Here is a 15,283-nt window from a genome sequence, read left to right as displayed (position 1 = left end):
CTACCTACCTACCTACCTACAGTACACCCAGTCAGACTCAGGACAGTGCAACTTCATGCAAAACCCCTAATGAAAACATACTAGCTAGCCGTCTCTAATGATACAAAAGCAATGAAGGCTAGGGATCATAGCAACATCATGAAAATAGGTTGCTTTCAGGTCATGGTCAGTGCTGTGTTCCCAAGGTCATGTATAATGTGTACAGTATATACAGATAGATAGACAGCGTTCCAAATGGCACTCTATTCCTTATGTAGTACACTACTTTTGAACAGGGCCTTTAGGGCACTGGTCAAAAGTACTGCACGATATAGGGAATAGGGTGCCATTTGGTATGCACACAGAATGGTCTGTTATTGACAATACAGGTCGAGAGAAAGCACAGCAAGCCACTCCTTAGACCTTTGACCGTTGCAGTCACGATGAGGGGAATCAATCAATACATAATAATTACAGCTTTAAGTTTTTATACAGAACAACATATACACTCGCTAATAGAAGCATCTTGCTTTTTTTCCGCAGCAAGGTGTAATAAACATGTTTGATAGTAGTTCACATAGTGAAATCCTGTTTGATAACAGCATGCATTACTCTACGTGCTTATGCCTGATAGAAGGGTTTGGTTGTTGTGACTGATTCTCATTTGGATTCTTCTTTTCCAGTCATGTCCAGTCTGACATCCGGTATAGATGGAGTGGTTGTTGCTCCCTCGATGCTTTACTTCTCTCACTGTGCCTGAAGACACACAGACAGACAGGGAAGAAGGATAGGTTTTAGACTGGGGTACAAAATAACCATAAAGATAACTATTCACAGAGGAAGTTTGGATTTCGACGATTATGTCGGACTGAAAAAGTTCCTCTGATCTCTGTTTTGTTCATAGGTCCTTGGCAGATTTGTTGTATTACAATATGAATTACTAATGAGTTACTATGTGATGATATTACACGGACAATATCACAGCTATCGGAATATTCATACATACTTTTCCCACTCCTTTCATTCTGCCTCGGCTAGAAAACAGTGAGAAATGATTTGTTATTTGCAGTAACATAAAAGTCTAATACATACGATTTCCACAAATAATGACCTTCTTCCTTTTGGAATGGAGGAGTACAATTAGAATTCTAGACTGACGTTTCAAAGAAATGACATTTCAAAATCTCAAACAGCTTGATACAGGATCTAAGCAATGTTAATAACATAATACTGAGCCAAGACTTATTCACCCCTGTCCCTTAGGCCTCCGTTCCTCATGTTGTTGTCCTCTTCCTCTGCAGCATCATCTACTTTATGACAAAGACCCAAAGAATTCAGAGATGATGTCCTCCGTCCCAGAGTTATAAAACAAACACGGGCAACCAGGAAGTCACGTGCCTTTCAACTAACCTGAGTGGAGTTCCTTGACGAGTGATGACATGGTGTTTGTGATTGAATCTGCAGCGACCAACAGATCATTACGAAGATTTCTAGGTACACCTGAAAGACAGAGGACACAGTCACTGATAGTAGGCAGTGATTTACATGGCATTTAGTTGCTAGCTATTTTTGAAGCATGGTAAAAAAAAAAAAATGCATCCTTAAATCCTCAAATTTGGCACAGCTCAATCACAGGTGTTGTGTTGTGTTCTCCTTGACTCAAACAAGGCAAGAATGGATAACTAACAATAGACATGCACTGGGCCACATTGGATCTAAAGGAGGACATAGTCCAGCGGGAAAAACGGGTTGAAATGATTTCATAATGCCTTTTCAAGCAGAACCTGACGTCCTTTCAACCAGTTTTGCCAAGTTTTGACTGCTAGGCGGAGGTCCAGCACTCACCGTGAGCGAAGGCCTCCAGCACGTCCCCCCCCACCCCGGCAAGGCAGTCCTGGGGTGTGTGGGTGGGGGTGGACCCAGCTGAGGTGGAGCGGATTGGCATGGGCATGGAGCAGCCTGCCCCATGGCTGGGGGAAGAGTGGGGTGAGCCTCCTGTCTGGGCCTGATAACATAACATACCAACATCACCATGGGTTAGGATCCAAATACTATAGAAACATACCAACACCACCATGGGTTAGGATCCAAATACTATAGAAACATACCAACACCACCATGGGTTAGGATCCAAATACTATAGAAACATACCAACACCACCATGGGTTAGGATCCAAATACTATAGAAACATACCAACACCACCATGGGTTAGGATCCAAATACTATAGAAACATACCAACACCACCATGGGTTAGGATCCAAGTACTATAGAAACATACCAACACCACCATGGGTTAGGATCCAAATACTATAGAAACATACCAACACCACCATGGGTTAGGATCCAAATACTATAGAAACATACCAACACCACCATGGGTTAGGATCCAAATACAATAGAAACATACCAACACCACCATGGGTTAGGATCCAAATACAATAGAAACATACCAACACCACCATGGGTTAGGATCCAAATACTATAGAAACATACCAACACCACCATGGGTTAGGATCCAAATACTATAGAAACATACCAACACCACCATGGGTTAGGATCCAAATACTATAGAAACATACCAACACCACCATGGGTTAGGATCCAAATACTATAGAAACATACCAACACCACCATGGGTTAGGATCCAAATACTATAGAAACATACCAACACCACCATGGGTTAGGATCCAAATACTATAGAAACATACCAACACCACCATGGGTTAGGATCCAAATACAATAGAAACATACCAACACCACCATGGGTTAGGATCCAAATACTATAGAAACATACCAACACCACCATGGGTTAGGATCCAAATACTATAGAAACATACCAACACCACCATGGGTTAGGATCCAAATACTATAGAAACAAACCAACACCACCATGGGTTAGGATCCAAATACTATAGAAACATACCAACACCACCATGGGTTAGGATCCAAATACTATAGAAACATACCAATACCACCATAGGGAGGGTTAGGATTAGAGGAGGCCTAGACCACCACTTTTGTAACTTTAGCTTTGCTAAGAAAACACGACACATGCACACCTACACCCCCCGCGACATGACGCACACCTACACCCCCAACGACACACATCTAAACATACACACCCAGTCTATTACAGCACCTTTACTGCTCTGAAAGCTAATGAGAACCATGTGTGAGCCTGCCTGTCTGCAGGGACTAGAGAGGGGACTGTAATGTGCCGCCTGGGTTCTATGCTGCCTGGAGAAAGGGGCACTGTGTCCTTCCCTGGGTTGGGAGGGGGTAAGGAGGGGGTTGGTGCAGGGCCCTTGGCCAGACCTGGGTTCAAACACTATTTGAATCATTTCTAATACTTTATCTGTGCTTGATTAAGCCTGCCTAGCTTAAAATTGACAAATAGGATAGACCCAAAACTACAAACCCAGCCTCAACTGGCACTCCAGGCAGGCTTGAGCAAATACAGAGGTATTGGAAAGATTTCGAGTACTGTTTACTTTGAACCCAAGTCTGCCCTGGTCCAGGACTGTATGGCTCAGAGCCAAGCAGCAGATGGTTAGCCAGGCTGCAGTCACATTAGAGGGAAGGTTGTTAGCTTTGATGAAAGGAACAGGTCTCAGACGTTTGTTTGGCAAAGAAAGGAATACATGGCAGAGTTCTCACCAAATAACCTAGCACACTAAAGGACTTTACCTCAGACGAGAATTGATATATCTCATGAAGCGACATATAACCTAGATATGACATTATTTTAACTTAGTGTAGATTAGAATGTATGCTCTCTCATATAGAAATGACCAACAAGGTAACATTAGACTATAATGTGTAAGGGATAATCAACAAGGGGCTATGCAGCGAAACCAACTTTCCACAGTGTTGTATTTATTTTCCAGAGAACGCATAGAGCCCCCGAGTTGATTATCTCTTTTATACCATGACTATCATTTAACACATTTGCTGCTAGAAATGTGTTCATTTACAGGTCAAAGTGTGTTCAACGTCCACTGAATTAGCTAGGAAGTTTACCAGATAGCTACAGTAGTTGCCTTGGTAACCGAACAAACAGGCTTGCTAGTTCAGCTAACCGAACCATCAGTCCTAGCTTGCTATTATGAATATCGAAATTCAACAAGGCTAATAATGTTTTCAGTACGACTTTTGCTTTGAAAAGCAGCTCAAACATAGAACAGAATTAACTGTAGCCGTTGAATTCTACCGTGCTGATATACCGTGCGTTATAGGGAAATAATGCACGTTCTAGAATGCCCTTCAAGCCAATCAGAAACGAGCATTCAACAATGCCATGTTATAATTTATCAATAAGGCTCGAGGGGGTGTAGTATATGGACAATATACCACAAACCCCTGAGGTGTGTTATTGCTGTTATAAACTGGTTATCAATATAATTAGAGCAGTAATAATACATGTTTTGTCATACCTGTGGTATACGGTCTGATATACCACAGCTGTCAGCCAAATCAGCATTCAGGGCTCAAATCACCCAGTGTATAATAAGGTAGTCTAGTGTATGGTTTACTGTACACATGTACTGTGTCAAATGTACCAAAATAAGGACGATCTGTCTGAGACATATCAACACATGCATTAAGTGTGGGGAAACGTAATACTATGGTGGCTGAATGAGCGGGTCTGCTTCTGCATTGTATTAGTGTATTCATGTATAGTTAACTAAATATGGAGACACTTACTGCCTGCTTCTGCTCCTCATCCTATCAGCCAGTGAGGGAGAGGAAAGAAGTGAGAGGGAGATAACGAGAGAGAGCGAGAGACAGGAGAGGAAAAAAGAAAGAAAGAAATTAAGAAAGAAAGAAAGACAGACAGACAGACAGACAGACAGATGGTGGCAAAGGCAAAGAGTCAAAAGCTTTAATATCAGGACAGAACAGACAGGTTTATACTTGTAAGATCCTTTCAAGGTAGCCAATGGACCCTGAGGCAGACTACTGTCAACTACAATCAATGCAGCATTCTAAATGGTTGCATAAAATATAAAACAAATTCACTGTTGATGTTAACGAATACCCGATGACATGAAAAGCAATAATGACATATGTTGATACCGATATACAACTAACACATATTACGGCGATAGTATATGAAAGTCAGAATAACAACAAACAGTGACATAGTGTATCAGATAGTGTATAATACTCTGTAGTCATAGTACCATCCTACCTTGAGTAGCCTCATCAGTCCCTCGAGCTGGACCATCAGTTCCCGTCTGCTCTCCTGTAGGGCTGACATGCGCCTCTCCAGCTCATCCTTCCTGTGCCTGTTGTCCCACAATCACACACAAACACAACACTCGGCCGTCAGTCCCTATTACCTCCTGAAAGGTGTAAGCCTGAGAGGCCTGTCGGTCTCCACACTCTTCCGTCAGGTGGCGTCGTGCTGATGTAAGACAGTGGTTTTCAAACCTCTTCTCTGGGACCATCAGATGTTTCACAATTACCTCAGTCGATGATTAGCTGACGATTGGAATCAGGTAGCTCTGAAATAGTTCAAATACACTGAACGGCTGGGGGGGGTCCCTGAAGACAGGTTTGAAAACCACTGATGTAAAACTTTGGTCAGTCTTTTGTTCATCTGTCCCTTTCCCAACATCCCACAGACAACATGCTCACAGACAGTCCCTTCTTTGAGCCTGCTGCTTTACACGCCAGGATAACAGAAAGAGACAACAACACACTACTGGCTCAATCCCTTTTTACGTGACGATAATACAATTGAACCATTGGTGTCTGAACACCCTCTGGTGGTCAAATGTGGTAATTATCTTCATTCACATTATGAGATCAACATGTCATTGAGGACTGATAACACAGTCCTGTCCATCGATCTGCTCGTTCCAAAAATCTCACAAACATCTGTTTCCCGGCTGCCTTTCTCCTCCTCTCTACCTCAGGGTCATAGGTCATAATACAGACAGATATCTAACACACACATAGGCCACTGGCTGTTAGTTCTGTTATAGGTCATGCTGTGTTTACTGAGGAATTAAGGCATACTTTACTTTATTAAGGCATACCAATTAGTAATAAAGAGTTAATAAAGGCGTAGTTATGACTTCATAGAGTGTATAAATATGCGATGAGCAGTTATAACATTGGTTGTAGAGGATACAGATGGGCATAGATGTAAATGGATATAGACGGTTATAAGCATACAGTAGATATAGAAGGATATAGCTAAGATATAGGTGGGTAATAGATCTAGGTGTATATGTGGTACCTAAGGAGCCTGAGTTCGGCCAGCAGTGTGGGGTTTTGCTGGGCCTTCTCGGGGGTGGGCTGGGAGGCCTGCTCATGCTCCAGACGCAGTCGCTGGATCTCCTGAAGGATCTCTCTGAGGGACCAGAAGACACAACAAAATGGAGATTTAAAATCTGCCGATGACGTTTTGAAAGCAGGTCCTGATGACCAAGATAGATTTCAGTATATTTACTTATATTTCACAAAATTCTTAAGTTATGAGCATACAATACATATAATTACTGATTTAACTAAATTACCTGATAAACAATCTAAAGTAACTGTCCAGTGTTTCCATATTTCTATGAAATATGACCTATAACTCATTACAATATGAGTGAAATAGTTGTTTTTTTATTAAGTATGTTAAAAAGCAGCTTTTCTGTGTTGGAATGATGTGGGCGTACCCCAACAACAGAATGGTTATTCAAAATATTAATGCGAGTAGACAGCTGATTGGCCAGCTCAGCCAATGAACCAATATGACATCATGTTCTATGAGGAAATAGCTTGCTTAGTTTGAGGTGGGGTTTTGGAAGTGTTTTTTTTTCTCCAATTGATGCTTTGGCCAGTATAGGATGGGTTAACTACGTTATTTGTGTATGAGTGAACAGAATATGAACTTTTAAAAGTTACATTTTCACTGGACAGTTACTTTAAGTAGTGATTATTCCATTTTTTTCATGTTTATTCATAAAGTGACAATCAAATACATTCCCACCTGTTCTTGTTCTCTAGTTCTGCTATTAGCTGCCTCTGTTGTTTGTTGGCATCAAAGTTGAAACTCAGATCTGTTGGAGGACATTGCTGAAAGACAGAATTACCATTAAAAACAGAATGAATAAAACTGAGTGGATAAAAGAGAGTAACACATCAAACATGATCTACTGGCCAGAAGTAAAAGCCATGCGTGCTGTGCTTTAGACGTTGAATATCTAATCTAACACCCTGGGCCTTTTCAGCCAACCTGCAATCTAATTTCACCTTTAACATTGATCAACGGACTACACCGTGAGTAATGATCATCTTAGTCTCTGGTAACAGCCTTAACATGATCTGATTAGATTCTGGGTGCAGACATCATTGTTATCTCTTTATGGACATTCTGCAGTTACACAAAGTGTTACATAATAAGAAGAGGCTAAATGCAGGCGGACAGAATCCCACCCTGGGGCGCCCTACTAGTCACACACACACACACCCACACAACTCACTGTGGAGCTACTCACTGTGGAGCTACTCACTGTGGAGTTGCCTGCCTCAGCTGCCAGGCGCGCTGCATAGCGAGCAATCAGACGATGCTCCTCGTCTAGCCTGCTGGGACTCTCCAAGACACTGGAGAGAGAGAGAGAGAGAGAGAGAGAGAGAGAGAGAGAGAGAGAGAGAGAGAGAGAGAGAGAGAGAGAGGGAGGGAGGGAGGGAGGGAGGAGGGAGGAGGAGGGAGGGAGGGAGGGAGGAGGGAGAGAGGAAGGGGGGGAGGGAGGGAGGAGGGAGAGAAGGAGTGAGGGATAGAGATCATAGAGCAATAATGTTTCATACATTTTAAATGTGCAATAATAATGGCATGTAAGTGCCATGGAAATAATCATAAATTCATTTGGTGGGTGTTTATATTTGCCCTATTTCATAAGCATGTGTAAATTGGACACCTCTCGGAGAGTGGGGTCACAGCCAGCCATTATCAACAACAACCCTGGAGCAATTAAGTGAAAGGTCTTGCTCAAGGGCACATCAACATATTTTTCATCTTGTCAGCTCAGGGATTTGAACTAACAACCTTTCGGTTACTGACCCACCACTCCAACCGCTAGGCTACCTGCCGCCCCTATAACTTATGCCATCACTGTGGTCTGATGATTAAGAACTTATGTGAAAAAGGTCTGATTATCCTGGGTTTCCATAAGTCTTTATGGGGACAACACGAATCCCAATACAGCAACAGGCCACACATGTCAGATTCCATCACAGCTGCTCATTCCAAAACCATTTACCCGGAAAAGTCAAATATGTGTGTGACTTTGGTTTTCATCGAGGCATATGGTCTGAACAGATGATTGGACATATGCTATCCCCTCTCTATGAGTGGTCTGCAATGATCTTCCTCCCTCCCTCCCTCCCTCCCTCCCTCCCTCCCTCTCTCCCTCATGAATAAGACCATTAAACAACAATCTGGATGGAAAGAAATTGCATCTGTAAAACCTCAACTACAGTTTAATATCCACTTCAGCTTTTTATCCACTGTCTAACAGTCATAACACAGTCTAGATTGAGTTTGAGAGGTCAGTCCAGTTAAAACCCAGCTTCAAATAAATTGGATGTCGTTTGGTTTTAGTTTGGCTGACGTGCGACCCATGACTACACACCCATGGCTATACCCCCAGTACATTCCACCGTCTCATGGAGTGCATGTTTAAGGACTGTCACTACCAATCTTTTTTTGCGTCCAGGAAAACGGCCCGAGAAGTCTGAGAGGTCAGTCCTGTTAGAAACCAACTATGTCCCAGGATTTAAGTAATACATTTGTGTACATCAGAGTGGAAAAGAGAACGATAACCACACTGGCTCAGTCAGAATTGGGCTGTTAGCCGTTCCCCTCCATTAATCTACAAGACCACTCCGACCAGGTCGTGTCTTACTGCCTCTGCTTCATCAGAGACCGAGTTTCCTTGAACCAGTCAATGCCGACAATAGCCTGGTCCCAGATCTGTTTGTGCTGTACAGCCAACTCCTATGGTCACAGACAACCTTGTCTGCTAGCTTGGCCCCAGATCTGTTTGTGTTGGTTGGTTTCATGGCCTGGTCCCAAATCCACTGTGCTGTCCTGCCAACTCCTATGTCATTTTCATGCTAACTTGGCATGACAATGAGCATTGGAGTTGGCAAGACGGCACCTATACTGTGGATCTGGGAGAAGGCTAGCAGACAAGACTGTGTGTAAACGGCTTGTTGATCCTCTGTGAGCAGCCGGTCACCAATGCCCTTCTGTCTGTACTAGGTTCAAATGAGCTTATGCCATTTGACGCACAACATGCTCAAAAACGGTTTAATGTAGGAACACTGCTCTGTGACTGATTCTGCGCTGCTTTGAGTCTCAGCATACACATTTCCCATTGGACAATAAAATAGTGTTGTTGTTGTTAGGCCCTACCGCATAATAACACGGCTGCTCATATACTGTACACTCAGAACCTGTTTATCAACACAATCACAGGGCTATCCCTCCATCCCTCCATCTGTCTCTCTTACACATGTTTATGTTATTACAATGCAATCAATGTAACATTTCATGAAGTATTTCAGGTGGAAAATACTGTAAGTAACTGTTCTCGACTTGAGCGTGATGGCAACAATATTGACACCCCTCGTTAATAAGATTCAGTCTGCCTACCAGTTGAGTCTGTGATTTCATATCTGGTGGCGTTTCGGTCAATAGTCAGTTAACTCCAAATTAAAAGTAATCGAACACTCCAACAGCAAATTATTTGTATTTTCTGGTGCGGTGATTCTGCATGAGTATTAGGTCATAAATTGTGGGGTGTCGGTCGGTGGGTTGGTCCTTGGAAGAGCAGCGCTGAGCAATCTGTTTGAGAGGCTGGAGAAGTGAAAAGAGGCTTTGTCAGCAGACAGAGAGGACCAGACCGGTTCCGGTTAAAAACGGGGATACAAGGTCAAGCCTCTACAAACAAAATCTACAATAATACCCATTCTTGATGGAAATTTCAGTAAATTCCCTGGTTTTCCAGAAATCCTGGTTGGAGGATTCCGGATGTCCTGCTTAGTCCTTCCTGATGCCGGGAATCCTCCAAATGGGATTTTGGGAAAACCATGGAATTTATTGAAAGTTCCCAGAATTTTGCAACCCTATGATGCACTAAGCTTACAATAAAACATCTCTGAATAAAAGAAAAAAGACAAGATAACCTCATCAACTGGAATCCGGAATAAAATAAAAATACTACACTGTATAATTTGAGGCACAAAACAGTGGTTGATACTCTACGTACTGTTTTCATCATGCTATTGTTAATGCGAGAGCTGTGGTGAGTAAGATCTTCAATGTATTTATTAAAACATACGGAAAATAAATGTAAAGCTTTTTTGGTGCATTCAGCTAAGCGCCAGTGAGGTAAAGCAGAGTCCTGTTATTCAGCTGTAGTGACATCTTTGACTCCCAGACCCTTCACATCAGAAGAAGCCAAGCAGAACACAGTAATAATTACATGGATTAATATTTAAAAACCAAATGTGACAGTATGTCAGCTCACACAGTCAGACGCCAGGCTACAAGGATTTGAGAGGGAACAGGCTGGCTTGCTCCCTCGTAAACAAGACCTTAGCACACATGCACGCACGCGCACGCACGCACGCACGCACGCACGCACGCACGCACACACACACACACACACACACACACACACACACACACACACACACACACACACACACACACACACACACACACACACACACACACACACACACACACACACACACACACACACCTTTCCTCTGATCTGATAATGCGAGAGCAAACTCTCTACCTTAGCCATCTCTTTGCATCCACATTGACGCTTAACTTTGAACAATCTGGAACCAACTTCGCCAAACATCAGAATGGATTTCTCTGTTCTGTTGATATGCAGCTTTTGGCAATATAGTGTGTGAGTGTGTGCTCGTGCGTGTGACCTCCTGGAGGAGAATGTGTTCTGAATCTTGCCTCTCAATCGCCCGGAGCTTCTGCCAATGCCTGATTACATCACAGTACTGCGCACACACGGAAACACACACACACTCATAGCAGACGCGATTGAACACATGTATACATGTCATTTCAATCAAGAGGTTATGATTAGGGCTCCTAAAGTAGCTAACAAATAATGAGTTTTCTCAGGAATGATTCCAAGGGGAAGATGGGGACGGACTTGGCAACATCTTTAAGGGCACAGGACATAAAGGGCTGGAAGCAGTTGGTCAACAATGGTCTATGCTCTGCAAGGAATTCTGGAAATAGGTTAGGCATGATAGGTATTGGAGCATATCAAAGCTAATTCTGAGGAACTTACCTTTTAGTAGGAGTAGGTGCCCCAGACGACATGAGCATTGTGTTGTTCATATTGTTGGCCACTGGCTTCTGCTGACTACAGTAAAACACAAGATTATACCACTTTATTGCTACACTGTGAAATAGACTTATACACTGACTATGGGGTGGGAGAGAGGACATTTGCATTACAATACTGTAGGAATCATGAATATGCAATGGTGACTGTAAGCAATCATCATACAAAACTACTGTACAGTATGTAGAAACATTGCAACAGTAAAACACAAGATTACAGGACTTTATTGCTACACTGTAGGAGAAATATACTTTACGTACGTATATTATTATACACTAAGGAGATCTGAGGATTCTGTCCCTACAGGGGAGGAGAGAGGGCATTTGCATGAACATGTTAATTACTGTAATATTCATGAATAAGCAATCATGAGTGTAGACTACAATCAATGGATGCAACCTTTCGTGTTTGGGGATTATCATTATCATGTAGGGAACAACTGTACTTTATGTAGAAGATTGCTACTGATTGTGCTGTACAGTATATGTGAGTTCATTTGTCATGGTCTGGATGAAAGAATAATAGATTTGGCATTTTGATTAGCTTAAAACTAATTAAAACCGTACAAGAGGAACAAAAGCAGACAGGGAATCTAATTAGACTAGAAGTCTGTGGTTGGTGAGGAACTGGGAAAGGAAAGGTGACATTGCACTACAGAAGGTAATTTGGGAGAGTAAACAAAGACTATTAAGTCCATCTGGCCTTCATATCAGCACCGCAGTCCTGTGCTAGCTTGCTGGCTGGCTGGGGCTCTCTCTGGCCAGATTCTCCTGACTCATTGGCTCACTCTGGGTGTGTCTGAAATGGCATCATATTCACTATATATTTTTTTAACCTTTATTTAACTAGGCAAGTCAGTTAAGAACAAATTCTTATTTTGAACAACGGCCTAGGAACAGTGGGTTAAATGCCTTGTTCAGGGGGAGAACGACAGATTTGTACCTTGTCAGCGCTGGGATTTGAACTTGCAACCTTTTGGTTACTAGTCCAACGCTCTAAACACTAGGCTACGCTGCCACCCTGTGCACTACCTTCGATAGTGCACCACCTTCGATCAGTGCCCAAAGTAGTGTACTATATAGGAAATAGGGTGCCATTTCAGAAGCAGACTCTGCTGCTCGGACAAGAGAACTCGTCAAGTTCAGACTCCAGGGCAGCAGGTAGCCTAGTGGTTAAGAGCATTGGGCCAGTCACCGAAAGGTCGTTGGTTTGAATCCCTGAGCTGACTAGGTAAAACATCTGTTGATGTGCCCTTGAGCAAGGCACTTAACCCTAATTGCTCCTGTAAGTCACTCTGGATAAGAGCTAAAATGCAAGATGTGTAGTCCCATGTATGGAGAAATAACAGTTATAAAGTAGTGTTGGTCCTGATCTGTCTTTCTCTCATTCCATGTATGGAAAAATAACAGTTGCAAAGTAATTTGCTACCTCTCATGCGTTCTTCCTAAAATACTGTAGTGTAGACTCTCTCTCTTCACACTCCAATGTATAGAAATGATCAAAAAATAACGTTTACTCTCACTCTTTTTATCTCTCTCCATATCACTTTCTCTATCTCTTATCCATTATCTCTACACCTCTCGTTGTAGCTTAGCCATTAATCAGCAGCAAGCCTCCAACAATTTAAACAGCCATGAGTACTGACGTACTGAGAATAATTTAGCATACGTTTCTCCAGAATATGTTCAAAGAATGTTTGACCTTCATGGACGTGAACCATTTCTATAAATAATACTCAGCGAAGTAACACTAGTATGTTTACACAGACAGTTCACTGTTCTTTAACTGATCATTAGTTTGCGTACTCGCACAAATGAAAGGTAGGGAAAATAAGTAACATCTAATCTCTATGAACGCAAGAGAATAACCATTATACTGTATTAGTATTCATCAATATTTCTCATAATAAAGCAACGGAATTCATTATTCAATCACTGTACTACTCATGGGTATGCACTCGAGGGGTCAGCAGCGTATTTGCATTACTATGAAGATCAAATATTAGATTTCCCCAGAGTCAAGCTAATAATACCTTCAAAGCACACCATGGAACATATTTTTAAACTACTATTTTTAAACTGGCTCCACATATACAATCCCAAACAATAAAAATAGAATGTTTGATCACGTTTAGACAAGAAAAAGATGAGCGAAATCACTGATATTTCTGTCTTCATACTCAAATCGGGGAAAATAGACACTGGGCAGAGCTATCTTTTAGAATGTTCTACACTGTCTTAGCATCTGAGCAAGACAGGACACAAACACGTCTTTAGTTAGATGCTGATGACCTAATCAAATATTTCTGAGTAACTCCAACTGTATGAAAAAGCCAGCGTGCACTTTCATGTAGAATCTAATACTATAATAACCGGCTCAGTGAAAACCAAGACAAAGATAAGAGGCTATGAGATCTCACTTACCTCCTTTAGAGGGTAGAAAGCACCTGTCCGGCTAGCGGCTAACCAAATACATCCAACCATCCAAGTGCTGCTGTAGCCAGCTGCATACCCTGGTCCGCTCTGCTCTCAACTGAGCCCGTATCTCATCGAACTACTCTGCTGCTGTCTCCAAGGAGACCCAGCAGTCACATGACTGTATGACAATGCAGAGTCAGACTCTCACTCTCTCTCTCACCATCTCTGTCCCTCTCTGCCTCTATCCCTCTCCCACGCACACGCACACACACACACACACACACACACACACACACACACACACACACACACACAGACAGGGGCTTCACGCATCCATTATTTTATAGTCCCCTTACAAAAAAACTAAAATAATCACGTGGAAAATCAAGTGAAATTTCCAAATGATTTTCACATGTGAAATCATGTGTTTTTGGAACACTTCACATGTGACATTTCATGAAGTTTCACATCTGGATTTTCACGTGATCACAATCTTTCACATGTGGATAAAAATGTGACGAGATTTCACAAGCAATGCCCTGCAAACAACAAATGGACATTACGACACACACAGTACTTTTAACATAGCGTTTCCAATGTACATATTTAACACACTTGGAAATACATGACTACATTATGTATGTTTATCTGTACAGTAATTATTATTCAACATGCCCTCACCTGGGATTTGAACTCCTAATCTCTTGGTTCACAGCATTCCAATATTACTGCTACGCCACCATATCTGTCATTTACTGATTCCACCTGTATTGCTACACTTTGGACTTCAAAGTAAATCTCAGCCTTGTGAAAAATACTCTCAAGAAAAACAATTATACGCATCATAGTGATTCAGGAGTAATATTAAAACCGAAAAATATGCCCCACCAACATTAGACAACTACAGAAAACCCACAAATTGCTGAAGTAAATGTCATCAATGATGAGAGAACAGTCAGAATAACTGATTACTAAAATAACAGTGCAGATGGCACTCTTTTGTTAACTGCAGAGCTGTATTATAGCTAATGAATGTGTAGGGAAAGCTGCAGACTTTGTGGCGCAGCAAAAATATCAGGGGACCTTAAGTCCAGAGGTTGTAAGTTCAAAATCACAGATGAGGTCATTCATTTTAAATGCCCCATACCATTTCATTACTTTACTTACAACGGTTTCGGATGGTTTAATCTTATGTGCCGTTAACGTGAGAACATGTGACAACATGTAAAGCAACATTGTGATAATATGAAACTAGACACACAGACCACTGTTAAAGCTTCAGCCATTCCAAATGATAGTTCACCCAATTACTGATTGGAGGTTTGGCTATAAGAAAACTGTCTCTATGGATACAAAGAACAAAGAGCATAAATATGTCCAACAATGTCACGAATTCCACAGAACATAAGCCTCTGACCATACACTTCAGTCGTCCTCCTATTCTTTTCACTGAGTCAGTTACAAAGACAAACAAGCCTGTTGACATTCTCAGATGATA

At 41.9% G+C, this 15,283-nt stretch overlaps 1 protein-coding gene across 22 annotated transcripts in view; it reads right to left on the bottom strand.

Moving 5' to 3' along the window:
* The window catches only part of dtnbb (dystrobrevin, beta b), a 56,102-nt gene that overhangs the window by 2,708 nt on the left and 38,111 nt on the right, over window positions 1–15,283 (bottom strand). For 4 of the 22 annotated variants that reach the window (XM_014197651.2, XM_014197641.2, XM_014197647.2 and 1 more), the window contains 11 exons: window positions 11,312–11,386; window positions 7,463–7,583; window positions 6,970–7,055; window positions 6,229–6,351; window positions 5,173–5,269; window positions 4,686–4,706; window positions 1,825–1,984; window positions 1,390–1,479; window positions 1,230–1,289; window positions 986–1,013; window positions 518–735 (listed from right to left, as the gene is read on the bottom strand). In XM_014197651.2, coding sequence (XP_014053126.1) covers window positions 1,000–1,013; window positions 1,230–1,289; window positions 1,390–1,479; window positions 1,825–1,984; window positions 4,686–4,706; window positions 5,173–5,269; window positions 6,229–6,351; window positions 6,970–7,055; window positions 7,463–7,583; window positions 11,312–11,386 — 847 coding nt within the window. In that variant the 3' untranslated portion in view covers window positions 518–735; window positions 986–999. Of the gene's footprint in view, window positions 1–20; window positions 736–985; window positions 1,014–1,229; window positions 1,290–1,389; window positions 1,480–1,824; window positions 1,985–4,685; window positions 4,707–5,172; window positions 5,270–6,228; window positions 6,352–6,969; window positions 7,056–7,462; window positions 7,584–11,311; window positions 11,387–15,283 lie in introns of those variants that run through there. The other 18 variants (XR_006769845.1, XM_014197656.2, XM_014197662.2 and 15 more) reach the window with 18 other exon arrangements.

Source organism: Salmo salar, chromosome ssa01 (genome assembly GCF_905237065.1).
Source record: "Salmo salar chromosome ssa01, Ssal_v3.1, whole genome shotgun sequence".
Lineage (NCBI taxonomy): Eukaryota > Metazoa > Chordata > Actinopteri > Salmoniformes > Salmonidae > Salmo > Salmo salar.
Note: the sequence above shows the minus strand (reverse complement) of the source record. Positions and strands in the feature narration are given on the sequence as shown.